The 18,002-nt window shown below is 39.4% G+C and overlaps 1 protein-coding gene across 3 annotated transcripts in view; it reads left to right on the top strand.

Annotated features, from left to right (window-relative positions):
- The window catches only part of EPB41L4A (erythrocyte membrane protein band 4.1 like 4A), a 320,637-nt gene that overhangs the window by 189,021 nt on the left and 113,614 nt on the right, over window positions 1–18,002 (top strand). For all 3 annotated transcript variants that reach the window (XM_066382001.1, XM_066382000.1, XM_066381999.1), the window contains 2 exons: window positions 581–678; window positions 3,233–3,353. In XM_066382001.1, coding sequence (XP_066238098.1) covers window positions 581–678; window positions 3,233–3,353 — 219 coding nt within the window. The remainder of the gene's footprint in view (window positions 1–580; window positions 679–3,232; window positions 3,354–18,002) is intronic.

Below are 18,002 nucleotides of genomic sequence, written 5' to 3'. Positions count from 1 at the left end.
TTTCTTTAGGCAAATGGAATGAGTGAAGCTGCAGATAATGGGCAGGGTTTTAATAACTGGAGTGTTGATGGAGTTGCACTGTGATAACCTTCTATCCAGTGTGATTTCAGACCCTGTAGTAGATAATGCCTGTCAGCTAGGTTGGGCCCCTGTGATTTGTTCCTCCTGTTATGAGCATGTCATCATAGTAGTGGCAGTGGCAGTAATGAGCATGGAAAGAATAGCTTATATGTAACCTCTACAGCAGCCTTAGGAGGTGTAGATACTTCCCAGTCCAAGTTTTACTAGTGAGGAGACTGGCTGTTAGAGAGGTCAAGGCCACAGGCTGCGGAGTACTGGGGCTGGGATGCCATCCAGCCAGTCTGGCTGGAGAGCTGTCACTGTCTAGCCACCACCCTGTGTTGCCTCTGTGGAGGGTACTTAGTGTGTTTACTCAACAGCCCCCTTCCTACAGAAAAAAGCAGACAGCACTTTATTTTCAGTAATGATGGTTGCTTTTTACCCTGATTCTCAGGCTCTGAAACTTCAGGTCTGGGGTGTATAAGATATCATTAATCTCTCTTTTCCATTTCTCTTTTAGATATCAGTTTTTCTTGCAGGTGAAGCAAGACGTCCTTCAGGGCCGGCTGCCCTGCCCCGTGAGCACCGCCGCTCAGCTGGGAGCCTATGCCGTCCAGGGTAGGTTCATTCAAGCACATGTGTTTCACACAGTTTGGGGGGGGAAATTAGAATTTTTCTTTTTCTTTTTTCTTTTTTTTCACAGGGACAGAGAGAGAGAGAGTCAGAGAGAGGGGTAGATAGGGACAGACAGACAGGAATGGAGAGAGAGATGAGAAGCATCAATCATCAGTTTTTCGTTGCGACACTTTAGTTGTTCATTGATTGCTTTCTCATATGTGTCTTGACGGGGTGGGGTGGGGGGGCTACAGCAGACCAAGTAACCCCTTGCTCGTGCCAGCGACCTTGGGTCCAAGCTCAAACCAGATGAGCCTGCGCTCAAGCTGGTGACCTCGGGGTCTGGAACCTGGGTCCTCCGCATCCCAGTCTGACGCTTTATCCACTGTGCTACCACCTGATCAGGCAGAATTTTTCTTTTGAAGCAAGTTTATACACTGAAGTTCTTCTTACCAAAATATTTTGCTGAAAAAATTAAATGTAGTCAGAGTTGAAGTTTTAAAAGGCGTCTCTTCAGAAGAAGTAGAAATAAAGCCAGTTAGATAGTCCTTGTGGTGGGTAGCATGCAGTTTAGTCACAGGAATAGCATCGATTCCACTTAAGTGGAATCTGAAAATCGGTTCTAGTCTCCCTTCCACCTGAGCTCATTGTTCTTCTAGAGCAGGGGTCCCCAAACTACGGCCCACAAGCCTCATGCGGCCCCCTGAGGCCATTTATCCGGCCCCTGCCACACTTCTGGAAGGGTACCTCTTTCATTGGTGGTCAGTGAGAGGAGCATAGTTCCCTTTGAAATATTGGTCAGTTTGTTGATTTAAATTTACTTGTTCTTTATTTTAAATATTGTATTTGTTCCCGTTTTGTTTTTTACTTTAAAATAAGATATGTGCAGTGTGCATAGGAATTTGTTCATAGTTTTTTTTATAGTCCGGCCCTCCAACGGTCTGAGGGACAGTGAACTGGCCCCCTGTGTAAAAAGTTTGAGGACCCCTGCCCTAGAGCCATCATATCTGAGAGATCACGCCCTTCCAGCAGCTGCCATGAAGACTCTGTGTGGTCGGGTGCCAGTTCAGAGCGTGGCACATGGTGGGCACGCAGTGCACTTCAGCTCTGGTGTTGATGTGGCACATGGGGCATTTCCAGGTTGCCTTGTCGTTTTGGAGACAGGCTGAGGCTGGGGCAGTGGCACAGCATGGTCCTTGCCTGTGTGGCACTTGCAGATTAGAAACAGCCTAGAAAAAATATCCTAGGAATAGTGTCACATAGGTGAACCAGGTTGGGCTTGGAAGGTATGAATAATGTCGGGAGGAGAATATTTTATATGCATAATATAGTGAGCTTTCTGATTTCATTTTTCTTCTTTGTATAAACTGTAATGGGATGATGGGCAGCACTGTATTGTTTTTGTGACCATTATTTGGGGAAAATACATTCTGAATTGCATGCTCTATTTCTTGGTCTCATTGTCTGAGACATCATGGTTGCTACTCACTTCTAGTATTTCCAATATTTGTACTCTAAATTCTGATTACAATACTTATAGTTCATATAAACTGTTAAGAATAATTGAAACTAAATGATACTTGTAACCTTTCAGAAAGCAAGCATACAGGACTTATGTTTTTAAGATAAGATTTATTTATACCAATCATGCTATGTATGCTCATCAGAGTTGCCCTCCCTCCCTCCCTCCCTCCCTCCCTCCCTCCCTTCCTTCCTTCCTTCCTTCCTTCACACATGCTGCAGCCGGGATCCACCGGGCAACCCCTATCTGGGGCTGATGTTCTGCCTATCTGAAGTTGCTGCTCCGTTGCTCAGCAACTGAGCTATTTAAAAGTGCCTGAGGCAAGGCCATGGAGTCATCCTCAGCCCCAGGGCCAACTTGCTCATTTGAGCAATGGCTGTTGGAGGGGAAAAGAGAGAGAGAGAAGGAGAGAGAGAGATAAAATTGGGAGGGGGAGGAGTAGAGAAGCAGATAGTCGCTTCTCCAGTGTGCCCTGGCTGGAATTTGAACCCGGGACCCATGCTCTACCGCTGAGCCAACCAGCCAGGGTCAGAGTTGCTTTTAAATAAAATTATTTATATATATATAAATTTATTAATATGGTATTTGAAGAAAATGTGTAAGTATTATAGGAATATAAGGGGTCCTCAGGTTATGACATTCTCGACATACGACATTTTGAGTTCACTCCCATAAAAACTTTAAAATGAGACATAAGTGTTTCAGCTTATGCTGTTAGCATCATCACCCATTTAGACTACGTGGACAAACTAGTTTGGTTGCATGGAGCAGAAGAATACTTAGTGATGCAGCATATGAGTGAGAAAGTTGGAGTCCCCCAGTACGCTTACCTATGCCATTTTGGACTGTTAAAAGCACAAGTGTTCTGTTTGTATTAGGCTAGGGTATGTTTCGCCTTATACCAAAATTTGGGTTACATCACTGTTGTAGGAGTGGAACTGTGTCATAACCCGAGGACCCCCTCTACTTGTATTCCTGTACAAGGGTATATTTTCCTAAAGTGAAAAAAATATTACAATTTTTTTTCTTTTTTAGCTGAACTTGGAGATTACGACCCATATAAGCATACTGCAGGCTATGTGTCAGAATACCGGTTTGTTCCTGATCAGAAAGAAGAACTTGAAGAAGCCATAGAGAGAATTCATAAAACTCTAATGTAAGAATCACATTGAATTAACTGTAATTAACATGCTGTACATTAGATCCCCAGATTGTTGTCTTGTAACTAGAAGTTTATACTCTTTGATCGCATCTCCCTCATATTCTCCATCTTGATAACCAGCCCCTGGTGACCACTATTCCAGTCTCTGTTTCTATGAAGTTGGCTTTTTTAGATTTTATGTACAAGTGAAACAGTGTTTGCTTTCCTCTGACTTATTCCACTTAGCACAGTGCACTCAAGGTCTGTCTATCCAGATACCTGAAAGTAGCTAAGGGAGTACATCTTAAATGTTCTCACCACAGAGAAGAAATGGTAATTATGTGAAAACATGGAGATACTAGCTAAGCTGTGGTGGTAATCATTTTGCAATATATAAATGAATCAAACAAATACATTGAACACCTTATACTTACATAATATTGTCAATTATATCTCAGTAAAGCTGGCAGAAATAACATTTTCTGTTATATCAACCACCATCCTTTGCTATTAGCAGTTTTAAGAAAAGATTCTAGAATGAAATTCTTCATATTTACCTGAAATATTCTAGCATTCCTTTTCTTTTTAAAGTTTTAACTGTTTATAACACTGAAAAACTCATAGAAAATCCAGTTTTATAAAGTATAAAGGAGAGAGTAAATTTCAGTATCTAAATGTTAAGATATTTTTGGTTAATGGCCTTTCAGACCTCCTTCTATGCATAATTTGCCATAGAAAAAAATTATGTATAGATTTATGTATGATTTTACATAAATGGAGTCAAGTCATTCTATATATACTGTATTTTGCGGTCTTCTACTTTTTCAGTCACTGGTACCTTGTGAAATTTATTTTTTTAACTATAAATGTATTTCACAGCCACAGAAGCCTTAATGTATTCTGGATTTGCTATGTCATAACTATGTAGATTCTTCACAAATTATAAGCAAAGTCCTGTTGAGTCTATAGCAGTGAGTCTGAAAATTGTGATGACACCAGAGTGGAGCCTCGGAGGGTGTTATCATCACATCACTTCTTAGAATATACCTGAGCCCCTAGTAGGATTTTCAGTTAATGGCTTGCAGCATTGAAGTTGTAATTTAATTTTAGTTAATTTGGTTAACTCCTCTATACTGATTAACTTTGCTTTATTGCCTCTTATGTACCATTTCCTCTTAAATTTGCTTGGTTTTAGATCTTTTATAGTTGAGGAAGTGTAGACTTAATCTGGTCAACAAAAAATGTTTCCCTAAAGGATCTGTTTCAGTGAGTAGCAGCAGAAGTCAGTTGCTGGACTGCAGTCAGAGAATGTGGGCTCTCCCTCTTGCATTTGCATGCACCAGAGAGCTACTGGGGCTGGAGGACAGTCACTCTTGATTAGGGTATGTGTAACTTTAACAGCGTGAATCAGCTCTCCAGCTGATTAGAGAGCCCTTCCTTTTTTTTTTTAAACACTTTTTTAAAGTTTAATTAATTGTGTTTACATAGATTCTAGGGTCACCCCTAATGCCTCCCCCTTCCTCCCTATTCCCCTCAATATCTCCCCTGCCCCCCTCCCTACATCGCCTTCCCCTCTTCCCTTCAGGTTTATCCCATCCTATCATCCCCTTTCCCTCTGTCTGCTTTCCCTCTGGTCCCTTTGATCCCTCCTCTGTCTCAATTCCGTTCCTCAGTTCTCATTATTCCTTGGATTCCTCAAATGAGTGTGGTCATATGATATTTTTCTTTCTCTGCCTGGCTTATTTCACACAACATAATAGTTTCCAAGTCCCTCCATATTGTTGCAAAAGGTAATATTTCATTCTTTTTCATAGCCCGATAGTATTCCATTGTATATATGTACCAAAGCTTTTTAATCCACTCGTCCACTGACGGACACTTGGGCTGTTTCCAGATCTTCGCTATTGTGAACAATGATGCCATAAACATGGGGGTGCATTCTTTTTTTCAGTCGGTGATATGGTGTCCTTGGGATATATTCCTATAAGTGGGATGGCTGGGTCAAAGGGCAGATCCATTTCTAATTTTTTGAGGAATCTCCATACTGTTTTACACAGTGGCTACACCAGTCTGCATTCCCACCAGCAGTGCAGGAGGGTTCCCCTTTCTCCACATCCTTGCCAGCACCTATCTTGTGTTGTTTTGTCAATGAGCACCATTCTGACTGGTGTGAGGTGGTATCTCATTGTGGTTTTAATTGGCATTTCTCTAATGATTAGTGATGTTGAACATTTTTTCATTTGTCTATTGGCCATCTGTATGTCCTCTTTGGAGAAGTGTCTATTCATTTCTTGTGCCCATTTTTTGATTGGATTGTTTGTCTTCCTGGTGTTGAGTTTAACAAGTTCTTTATAAATTATTAATCCCTTATCAGATGTATTGTCGAATATGTTATCCCATTGTGTGGTTTGTCTTTTTATTCTGTTTATATTGTCCTTAGCTGTGCAAAAGCTTTTTAGTTTGATATAGTCCCATTTATTTATCCTGTCTTTTATTTCATTAGCCTGTGGAGATAATTCAGCACAGATATTGCTGCAATAGATGTCGGAGAGCTTACTGCCTATGTTTTCTTCTAGGATACTTATGGTTTCACGATTTACATTTAAGTCCTTTATCCATTTTGAGTTTACTTTTATCCATGGTGTAAGTTGGTGGTCTAGTTTTATTTTTTTGCAGGTAGCTGTCCAATTTTCCCAACACCATTTGTTGAAGAGACTGTCTTTATTCCACTGTATGCTCTTACCTCCTTTGTCAAATATCAGTTGTCCATAAAGATGTGGGTTTATTTCTGGGTTCTCTGTTCTGTTCCATTGATCTATCAATATATGTCTGTTCTTATGCCAGTACCAAGCTGTTTTCAGTACAATGGCCTTGTAGTATAACTTGATATCAGGCAGTGTGATATCTCCCACTTTATTCTTCCTTTTCAACATTGCTGAGGCTATTCGTGTTCTCTTTTGGTTCCATATAAATTTTTGGAATATGTGTTCTATATCTTTGAAGTATGTCATTGGTATTTTAATTGGTATTGCATTGAATTTATAAATTGCTTTGGGTAATACAGACATTTTAATTATGTTTATTCTTCCTAACCATGAGCACGGTATATGCTTCCACTTGTTTGTGTCTTCCTTGATTTCTTTTATCAATGTTTTATAATTTTCTGAGTACAAGTCTTTAACCTTGGTTAAAGTACTCCTAGGTACTTTATTTTTTTTGTTACAATAGTGAAGGGGGTTGTTTCCTTAATTTCTCTTTCTGACAGTTCATTGTTCATGTATAAAAATGCCTCTGATTTCTGTGTATTAATTTCATATCCTGCCACCTTGCTGAATTTGTTTATTAGGTCCAGTAGTTTTTTGATTGAGACTTTAGGGTTTTCTATATACAATATCATATCATCTGCAAATAACGATAGTTTTACTTCTTCTTTTCCAATTTGGATGCCTTTTATTTCTTCTTCTTGTCTGATTGCTGTAGCTAGGACTTCCAGTACTATATTGAATAAGAGTGGTGAAAGGGGGCATTCCTGCCTTTCCTGATTTTAGGGGAATTGCTTTTAATATTTGTCCATTAATTATAATGTTGGCTGTGGGTTTGTCATAGATGGCCTTTATCATGATGAGGTATGTTCCCTGTATTCTCACTTTGCTAAGAGTTTTGATCATAAATGGGTGTTAGATTTTATCAAATGCTTTTTCTGCATCTATTGAAATTATCATCTGGTTTTTCTCCTTCCTTTTGTTTATGTGGTGAATCACATTAATTGATTTACGAATGTTGTACCATCCTTGCCTCCCCAAAATAAATCCCATTTAATCATGATGTATGATTTTTTTCATGTATTGCTGGATCAGGTTTGCTAATATTTTGTTGAGGATTTTAGCATCTAAATTTATCAGGGATATTGGCCTATAATTTTCTTACTTTGTGTTGTCTTTGCCTGGTTTTGGAATCAGAATTTTGCTCACCTCATAAAAGGAACTTGGAAGTGTTCCTTCCTCCTGAATTTTTAAAAATATCTTGAGAAAGATAGGAGTTACTCTTCTTTGAATGTTTGGTAGAATTCACCAGTGAAGCCATCGGGTCCAGGAGTTTTATTTTTTGGGAGCTTTTGATAACTGTTTCGATCTCTCTTTTTTTTTTTTTAAACTACCATACAATATTACAACTAGAATACTGGCTCTTCAATTCACAGGTTTTGTTCAGAGTTTCCTAGTTTTGCTTGTATTCATTTGTGTGTATTTGTGTGTGTGTTTACTTCTAGACAGTTTTATTGCATGTGTAGGTGTGTATTCACCACCACAGTCAGATGGTGAGCATTTTTTTTTTTCTTTACAGAGACAGAGAGAGAGTCAGAGAGAGGGATAGATAGGGACAGCTAGACAGGAACAGGGAGAGAGATGAGAAGCATCAATCATCAGTTTTTCGTTGAGACACCTTAGTTGTTCATTGATTGCTTTCTCATATGTGCCTTGACCCCGGGCCTTCAGCAGACCGAGTAACCCCTTGCTGGAGCTAGCTACCTTGGGTCAAAGCTGGTGAGCTTTGCTCAAACCAGATGAGCCTGCGCTCAAGCTGGCAACCTCGGATGTCCTCCACATCCCAGTCCGACGCTCTATCCATTGCACCACTGCCTGGTCAGGCTGTTTTGATCTCTTTTGTTGTAATTGGTCTCTATAGGTTTTCTGATTCTTCCAGATTGATTTTTGGAAGATGATATATTTCAAGGAATTTGTCCATTTCACCTAGGTTGTTTAATTTTTTGGCATACAGTTCTTCATAGTATTTTCTTACAATATTTTGTATTTCTATTGTGTCGGTTCTTATTTCTCCACTCTCATTTCTAATTTTATTTATTTGAGTCCTCTCTCTTCTTTTCTTGGTGAGTCTTGTTAAAGGTTTATCGACCTTGTTTACCCTTTCAAAGAACCAGCTCTTGGTTTCATTGATCCTCCGTATTGTTTCTTTAGCTTTTTTGTCATTTATTTCCGCTCTGATCTTTATTATTTCCTTCCTTCTACTACCTCTGGGCTTACTTGCTGTTCTTTTTCTAGTTATTTTAGATGAAGGATTAGATTGTTTATTTGAGATTTTTCAAGCTTCTTAAGGAATGTCTGTAGTGCTATGAACTTCCCTCTCAGGAATGCTTTTGCTGTGTCCCATAAATTTTGAGTTGTTGTTTGCTCATTATCATTTGTTTCTAGGAATTTTTTTATTTCTTCTTTGATTTCATTGTTAACCCATTTGTTATTTAATAACATGCTATTTAGTTTCCAAGTGTTTGAATATTTTTCAGTTTTTCTGTTGTGGTTTCATGCCATTGTAATCAGAGAAAATGCTTGATATGATTTCAGTCTTCTTAAATTTGTCGAGACTGCTTTTGTGTCCTAACATGTGGTCTATCTTAGAGAATGTACCATGAGCACTTGAAAAGAATTTATATTCTGCTGCCTTATGGTGAAAGGTTCTAAAGATATCTAATAAATCAAGTTGATCTAGTGTGTCCTTTAAGTCTGCTGTTTCTTTGTTAATTTTCTTTCTTGAGGATCTATCTAGTGATGTTAGTGGGTATTGAAATTTCCTACTATTATAGTATTGCCGTTGATCTCACCGTTTATATCCATCAAAGTCTGCTTTATATATTTAGGTGCTCCTATATTAGGTGCATAGATATTTATGATGGTTAAATCTTCCTGTTGGATTACTCACTTTATCATTATGTAGTGACTTTCTTTATCTCTTACTGTAGTCTTTGTTTTAAAGTTCATTTTGTCTGATATAAGTATTGCTACCCCAGCTTTTTTTTCATTTCTATTTGCGTGAAATATTTTTTCCATCCTTTTACATTCAGTCTATGTGCATCTTTTGTTTTAAGGTGTGTCTCTTGTAGACAACATATGTACGAGTTCTGTTTTCTTATCCAAGCAGCTACCCTATGTCTTTTGATTGGAGCATTTAATCCATTTACATTTAAGGTTATTATTGATATGTAGTTGTTTATTGCCATTTTATTTTTTAAAGCTGTATTCCCCTTTTGGCATATTCTTTTCCTACTTTGATCTGTTTACAACAGGCCCCTTAACATTTCCTGCAGCATTGGTTTGGTTGTAATGAATTCCTTGAGGTTTTTTTTGTCTGGGAACCTTTTTATTTCTCCTTCAATTTTAAATGATAGCCTTGCTGGATAAAGTAGTCTTGTTTGTAGGTTCTTGTTCTGCATTACTTTGAATATTTCTTGCCATTCCCCTCTGGCCTCAAGTGTTCTGTTGAGAAGTCGGATGTCATCCTTATGGGGGCTCCTTTTTAGGTGATAGCCTTCTTTTCTCTAGCAGCTTTTAATATTTTCTCTTTATTGCTTAGCTTTGATATTTTAATTATGATGTATCTTGGTGTAGGTCTTTTTGGGTTTTTCTTTAATGGAGTTCTCTATGCTTCTTGAACTTGTGAGACCCTTCCTTGCATCAATTTAGGGAAATTTTCAGCTATTATTTGATTGAATAAAGTTTCTGTCCCTTGTTCTTTCTCTTCTTCTTCAGGAACCTCTATGATGCGGACGTTATTTCTCTTCATGTTGTCACAGAGCTCTCTCAGAGTTTCCTCAGACTTTTTGAGTCTCTTTTCTTTTTTCTGCTCTGCTTTCATGCCTTTGTTCATCTTGTCCTCCAACTCGTTGATTCGATCCTCAGCTTCATCTATCCTGCTTTTAATTCCTTCCATTGTGGTCTTAATTTCTGATATTATATTTGTCACCACCGACTGATTCTTTTTTAATATTTCAATGTGCTTTTTTATACTTGCTATCTCTTTATTTAGGTGTTCATAATGACCATCCTTTGTTGTTGTAAGATCCCTAAGCATCCTAACAATCATTATTCTAAACTCTGTATCCAGCAGTTTGGTTATTTCCATATCACTCAGTTTCTTTTCTGGAGATTTCTCTTGTGGTTTTGTTTGGATTACACTTCTCTGTCTTCCCATTATGTCTGTGTGTTTGTATGTTTTGTTTGTAGGGCTGGTTGAGTCTAGGTTTGGTGTTGTCTGCCTCCAGTTTACAGTTGTGTTATTTCTAGGCCCGAGAGCCCTTCCTTTTAGGGTTTTGCTGGTGTGGGTGCTAAGAGAATGCTGGTTATAACTTATCAAGGGCTGTGTTTGGTGTATTCTGAGAATACTTATTCTACCTGGAGTTTCAAAGTACAATTTCATTTTGAAATTATCAAGGAGCTTTGGGTGAAGGGCCTTATATGTTTTGTGCAATGGTGTTGACAGTGCGACTGTGATTTCTAAAAGAATACAGCTTGATCAAGGTTTGGTAGCTGTACTGAGTCCAATTTTCAATGAATAATCTTCATAGATTTTAAAGTATGTTTATTACAGGGTTTCCAGTTACCATGACTGAAATATAAGAGTGCATCAAGGAAGGATTTCTAAATTTAAAAAAGTTCACAACTCCTTTTGTTAGCTATTAAATCTCTCTGTCTCTCTCTTTCTCATCCCCATTACTCCCATCCATGGAGATTTCTGGCAGATGCAAACTCTCATTAGCAATGAATGCTATTTTCTCTATATTATCACCAATAAAGATTTTTATGAAGATTTCTATACTTTGTATTAAGACAATAACAAGTAGTTTTGCAATTTCTAAATAGTAACTGGTGTATTTTCACACTGCTGTGCTTGGTGCCAATGAGCCCCCTACTGGGTGGTGGGACCCTGTTCTTGTCTCCTGCCTTCCTCTGCTCTCATTTCACTTCCTCCTGATGGAGAGCAGCTGGGGCATGAGGGAAGTCACTTTTATTAGGGTATGCTTTTTTTTTTTTTTGTATTTTTCTGAAGCTGGAAACGGGGAGAGACAGTCAGACAGACTCCCGCATGCGCCCGACAGGGATCCACCCAGTACACCCACCAGGGGCGACGCTCTGCCCACCAGGGGGCAATGCTCTGCCCCTCTGGGGCGTCGCTCTGCCGCAACCAGAGCCACTCTAGCGCCTGGAGCAGAGGCCAAGGAGCCATCCCCAGTGCCCGGGCCATCTTTGCTCCAATGGAGCCTTGGCTGCGGGAGGGGAAGAGAGAGACAGAGAGGAAGGAGGGGGGGTTGGAGAAGCAAATGGGTGCTTCTCCTATGTGCCCTGGCCGGGAATCGAACCCGGGTCCCCCGCACGCCAGGCCGACGCTCTACCGCTGAGCCAACCAGCCAGGGCCTGCTTTTTTGAGTGCTATATTCTTCATTTTTTTTAATTTTTGAATTTTATTAAGAAAATCAACTTTAGCAGGGTGACATTGATCTATAAGAGTATATAAGTTTCTGGTAAATATTTCTATAGCATTTGAACTGTTGGTTATGTTGTATATCCATCACCCAAAGTTTAGTCATCCTTATTTTGTCCCTCTTTATACCCTTCCCCCCACATCCTTCCCCATCTCCCTCCCTCACATACCCTTCTCCCTGGTAATCACTTCACTTTTATCTATGTCCATGAATCTCAGTTTTATATCCCATCTATATGTGAAATCATTCAGTTCTTAGCTTTTTCTGACTTACTTGTTTTATATAATGTTGTCAAGGTTCATCCATGTTGTAAATATTACTGTCATCATTTCTTATGGCTGAGTATTACTCTATTGTGTGTGTGTGTGTGTGTGTGTGTGTGTGTGTGTGTGTGTACACATATTCTTTATCCAATCCTTTGTCAAAGAACACTTTGGTTGTTTCCATTTAGCCACTGTGAATAATGTTGCAGTGAACATGGGGGTGCATGTGTCTTTATGTACCAATGTTTTTGAATTTTGGGATAGATACCCAGTAGGGGGATTGCTGGGTCATATGGTAGTTTTAGTCTTAATTTTTTGAGGAACCACCATACTTTCTTTTATAATGGTTGTACTAATTTACATTCCCACCAACAGTGAATGAGTGTTCCTTTTTCTCCACAGCCTCTCCAACACTTGCTATTACCTGTCTTCTTGACAATAGCTAATGATTGGCTTGTTAAAATGGCCATGCAAAGGAGGAAGGGAGAGGTAGGGGTAGCATTAACTTCATGAAACTGGATTAAGGGGGTTGGGGAAATTCCCGTTAAAGAAAAGAACATGAGGTAAACAAGTTGTTTTTCCTTCCTTTGGAAGGATTCAAGCTTCTTGTTGCACTTAATCACTTGTCTGTGGCATTTCTCAGAGCTCTGTGTACTAAGTGTGGCTCTACCAGGCCAGCATGGAGATATCTCTTCTTCCTCTTTTCCTTTGTCCTGTCTTTATTGTCTTTTCCTTCCTTTTCTCTCACTCTCTTTTCTAGCCCTTTTCTCCTGGTAATGGCAGAGGTATGCATAGATTAGATTGCAAGGATAGAGCATACCCAGTAGTGGGATTGCTGGGTCATATGGTAATTCTATTCTTAATTTTTAGATGAACCACCATACTTTCTTTCATAATGGTTGTACTAATTATGTACTAATTATGTACTGGCAGTGAAGGAGGATTCCGTTTTCTCCACAGTCTCTCCAATACTTGTTATTACCTGTTTTGTTGATAATAGCTAATCTAACAAGTGTGAGGTGCTATCTCATTGTAGTTTTGATTTGCATTTTTTGACTAGCTAATGAAGATGAGCACTTTTTCATATATCTGTGTGGCATTTGTATGTCTTCTTGGGAGATGTGTCTTTTCAGATCCTCTCCCATTTTTAATTGGATTGTTCGCTTGTTTGTTGAGGAGTTTTATGAATTCTTTGTATATTTTGGACATTAACCCCTTACCAGAGCTGTTGTTTGCAAATATCATCTCCCATTTAGTTGGCTGCCTATTTGTTTTGTTGTCAGTTTCTTTTGCTGTGCAGAAGCTTTTTAGTTTGCTATAGTCCCATTCCTTTATTTTTGCCTTTACTTTTCTTGCCTTTGGGGTCAAATTCATAAATTGTTCTCTATGGCCAAGGTCCATGAGCTTAGTACCTATGTTTTCTTCTATGTAATTTATAGTTTCAGATCTTATATTTAGGTCTTTGATCAATTTAGAATTAAATTTTGTGCAGGAGGACAAACTGAAGTCAAGTTTCATTCTTTTGCATGTGGCTTTCTAATTTTCCCAGCACCATTTTTTGAAGAGGTTATCATTTCTTCATTGTGTGTTTTTGGCTCTTTTGTTGAATATTATTTGTCCATATATATGTGGTTTTATTTCTGGGCTCTTGGTTCTGTTCCATTGGTCTGTATGTCTGTTTTTCTGCCAATTCCATGCTGTTTTGATTATCGTGGCTCTATAGTGTAATTTGAATCAGGTAGTGTGATACCTCTGGCTTCATTCTTTTTCCTCAGGATTGCTTTGGCTATTCAGGGGTTTTTATGGTTCCATACAAACTAGGTATGTTTATGTTCTATTTTTTTTTTTTAAATAGTATTGCAATTGGCCCTGGCCAGTTGGCTCAGCGTTAGAGCGTTGGCCTGGCGTGCGGGGGACCCGGGTTCGATTCCCGGCCAGGGCACATAGGAGAAGCGCCCATTTGCTTCTCTACCCCCTCCCCTCCTTCCTCTCTGTCTCTCTCTTCCCCTCCCGCAGCCAAGGCTCCATTGGAGCAAAGATGGCCCAGGCGCTGGGGATGGCTCCTTGGCCTCTGCCCCAGGCGCTAGAGTGGCTCTGGTCGCGGCAGAGCGACGCCCCGGAGGGGCAGAGCATCGCCCCCTGGTGGGCAGAGCGTCGCCCCTGGTGGGTGTGCCAGGTGGATCCCGGTCGGGCACATGCGGGAGTCTGTCTGACTGTCTCTCCCCATTTCCAGCTTCAGAAAAATACAAAAAAAAAAATAGTATTGCAATTTTGATGGCAATTGCATTAAATTTGTATATTGCTTTGAGTAATATAGTCATTTTAACTATGTTGATTCTTTCAAACCATGAACATGGAATATTTTTCCATTTCATTATCTTTTTCAATTTCTTTCAATAATGTTTTATAGTTTTCAGTGTATAGGTCCTTCACATCCTTTGTTAAATTTATTCCTAAGAATTTTATGCAATTATAAATGAAATTATTTTTTTAAGTTCATTTTTTGATGTTTCATTGTTGGTGTATAGGAGAGCAGTGTACTTTTGTATATTGATTTTGTGTCCTGTTACTTTACTGTATTAGTTTGTTTCTAATAGTTTTTTGGTGGAGTCTTCGGGGTTTTCTATATATAGGATCATGTCATCTGCAAAAAGCGATACCTTTACTTCTTTTTTCTCGTTATGGATGGCTTTTATTTCTTTTTCTTGCCAGATCACTCTGGCTAGAACTTCCAGAACTATGTGGAATAAGAGCGGAGAGAGTGGGCAGCCTTATCTTGTTCCTGATATTAGAGGAAAAGCCTTCATTTTTTCACCATTTTGTATATTAGCTGATGGTTTGTCATATATTGAGTTTTTAAACATAAAGGGATGTGGTATCTTATCGAATGCCTTTTCAGCATCTGTTGATAGTATCATATGTTTTTGTTCTTTGTTTTGTTGATGTGATGTATTATGCTGATCGATTTCCGTATGTTGAACCATCCTTGTGCTCCCAGAATGAATCCCTCTTGATTGTGATGTATTATTTTTTTAGTGTGTTGTGTTCAATTCACTAGTATTTTGTTTAGGATTTTTGCATCTGTATCCATTAGAGATATTGGTCTGTAGTTTTCTTTTTTGTGTTGTACCTGCCAGCTTTTAGTATGAGGGTTATGTTGGTCTTATAAAATATGTTGGGGAGTATTGTTTCTTCTTCTGTTTTTTGGAAGACTTTGAGAAGGATAGGTATCAAATCTTTGAGTGTTTGGTAGAATTCACTAGTATAGCCATCTGGTCCCGGACTTTTGTTTCTGGGGAGGTTTTTGATAGTTCCATCTGCTTCTCCACCCCTTGCCCTCCCTCCCCTCCCCCTTCCTTCCTTCCTTCCTTCCTTCCTTCCTTCCTTCCTTCCTCCCTCCCTCCCTCCCTCCCTCCCTCCCTCCCTCCCTCCCTCCCTTCCTTCCTTCCTTCCTTCCTTCCTTCCTTCCTTCCTTCCTTCCTTCCTTCCTTCCTTCCTTCCGTGCCCTGACCAAGATCCACTTGCAAGCCCACTAGGGGTGATGCTCTGCCCATCTGGGACCCTTGCTCTTTTGCAACTATAGTCTTTTTTTGTTTGTTTGTTTTGTAGCACACTGATCTGTCAGTGCCCCAGGCCAGCTTGAGGTCATGGAGCTGTCCTCAGTGCCCCGGGCCAGCTTGTTCCTATCTAGCCGTGGCTGAAAGAGGGGAGGACAAGCGAGAGAGAGAAGCAAAAAGGGGAGGGGTGGATAATTAGATGAGTGCTTCTTCTGTGTGCCCTGACAGGGAATTGAACCTGGGACATCCACACCCTGGGCCAATGCTCTACCACTGAGCCAACTGGCCAGGGCCTTGATAGTTGTTTCTATTTCCTTCCTGCTTATAGGTCTATTTATGTTTTTTTCTTCTTGTGATTAAGTCTAGGAAGATTGTATAGTTCTAGGAATTTATCAATTTTCTCTAGGTTGTTGAATTTGGTGTCATATAATCTTTCATAATATTCTACTATGATACTTTGTCTATCTATGATATCTGTGGTAGTTTCTCTTCTTTCTTTTCAGATTTTGTTTATGTGAGTCCTTCCTCTTTTTTTCTTAGTGGGTCTAGCCAGTGGTTTGTCGATTTTATTGATCTTTTCAAAAAACCAGCTCTTGGTTGTAGTAATTTTTTCTATAGTTTTTTTTTGTTCTTTATTTTATTTAGTTCTACTCTAATTTTGACTATTTCCTTTCTTCTGCTGACTTTGTGTTGCCTTTGTTCTTTTTTTTTTCTTTTTTTCTTTTGCCTTTGTTCTTTTTTCTTGTTCCTTAAGGTGTGATATTAGGTTGTTTACTTGGGATCTCTCTTGTTTCTTGATATAAGCCTGTAATGATATAAACTTCCCTCTTATTACTGCTGTCACTACATCCCAGGAATTTTGATAAGTCATGTTGTCATTTCCATTTGTCTGTATATATGTTTTGATCTCTGCTTTTATTTCTTCTTTGACCCAGTCATTTTTTTAAAGTATGTTGTTTATTTTCCACATTTTTGTGGGTCTCTTTACTTCCTTTTTACAGTTGAATTCTAATTTCAAAGCCCTATGATCATAAAATATGCTTGGTATAATTTTAGTCTTCCTGAATATGTTGATGTTAGTTTTGTGGCCCAACCTATGGTCTATCTTTGAGAATGTTCCAGGCACAACAAAGAAGAATGTATAACCTGACGTTTTGGGATGAAATGTCTATTATGTCCATTTGGTTCAGATTGTCATTTAAAGCCAATATTTCTTTACTGACTTTCTGTTTGGATAATCTATCTAAAGCCATCAATGGTGTGTTGAACTCTCCTAGTATGATCGTGTTTCTGTCTGCTTCCATTTTTTAGATCAGTTAGTAGATGTTTTATATATTTTGGTGCTCCCTGGTTTGGTGCATATACATTAAGAAGTGTTACGTCTTCTTGATACAATGTCCCATTTATCATTATGAAATGTCCTCTTTGTCTCTGGTTACTTTTGTTGTCTCGAAGTCATCTTTGTCAGATATGAGTATGGCTACACCAGCTTTTCTTTGGATATTATTTGCTTGGAGAATCGTTTTCCAACCTTTCACTTTGAATGTGCTTTTGTCCTTGCAGCTTAGGTGTGTTTCTTGAAGACAGCATATGGTTGGGTTTTGCTTTTTGATCCAATCTGCTACTCTGTGTGTCTTTATTGGTGAGTTTAGTCCATTTACATTTAGAGTAATTATTGACACTTGAGGATTTCTTAGAGCTACTTTATGTTTTATTTTCTGGTAGCTCAGTGTTTTGTTTGATTCTTCTTTTTTTTCTGTCAGTTGTTTTTATTTGGTGGTATTTCATACTTCTTTCCTCTGTTTCTTCTTTTTTAAAGCTGTTTTAGTAGTGGCTTATTCATGGCTGGTTACCATTAGGTTATTGAGAGAAAAATGTTCCTACGTACTAGAGTCCTTTGTCTTATGAGTGCTTCTGCACTCCATCCTCCTTTGCTACTGCAGATCCAGATCTTTGTTCTCTCCCCTTTTATGTTATTGTTGTCACAGATTATCTTTGTTTTTTTTTTTGTTTTTTGTTTTGTATTTTTCTGAAGCTGGAAACGGGGAGAGACAGTCAGACAGACTCCCACATGCGCCCGACCAGGATCCACCCGGCACGCCCACCAGGGGCAACAGTCTGCCCACCGGGGCGATGCTCTGCCCCTCCGGGGCGTCGCTCTGCCACAACCAGAGCCACTCTAGCGCCTGGGGCAGAGGCCAAGGAGCCATCCCCAGCACCCGGGCCATCTTTGCTCCAATGGAGCCTTGGCTGCGGGAGGGGAAGAGAGAGACAGAGAGGAAGGAGGGGGGTGTGGAGAAGCAAATGGGCGCTTCTCCTATGTGCCCTGGCTGGGAATCGAACCCGGATCCCCCGCACACCAGGCCGACATTCTACTGCTGAGCCAACCGGCCAGGGCCTTATATTTGTTTTTATTGTGATCTTGTTGGAGCTTTTACTTTTAGTTTTGATTTGTTTTGTTCTTTGTGTCTGATCAAATAACTGCCTTGAGTGTTTCCTCCAGTGGGGGTTTTCTGGTGATAAATTCCCTCAGATTCTGTATGTCTGTAAATTTTTTTATTTCTCCTTCATATTT

Source organism: Saccopteryx leptura, chromosome 4 (assembly GCF_036850995.1).
Source record: "Saccopteryx leptura isolate mSacLep1 chromosome 4, mSacLep1_pri_phased_curated, whole genome shotgun sequence".
Taxonomy (NCBI): Eukaryota; Metazoa; Chordata; class Mammalia; order Chiroptera; family Emballonuridae; genus Saccopteryx; species Saccopteryx leptura.
This window is presented reverse-complemented; position numbering and strand designations above follow the sequence as displayed.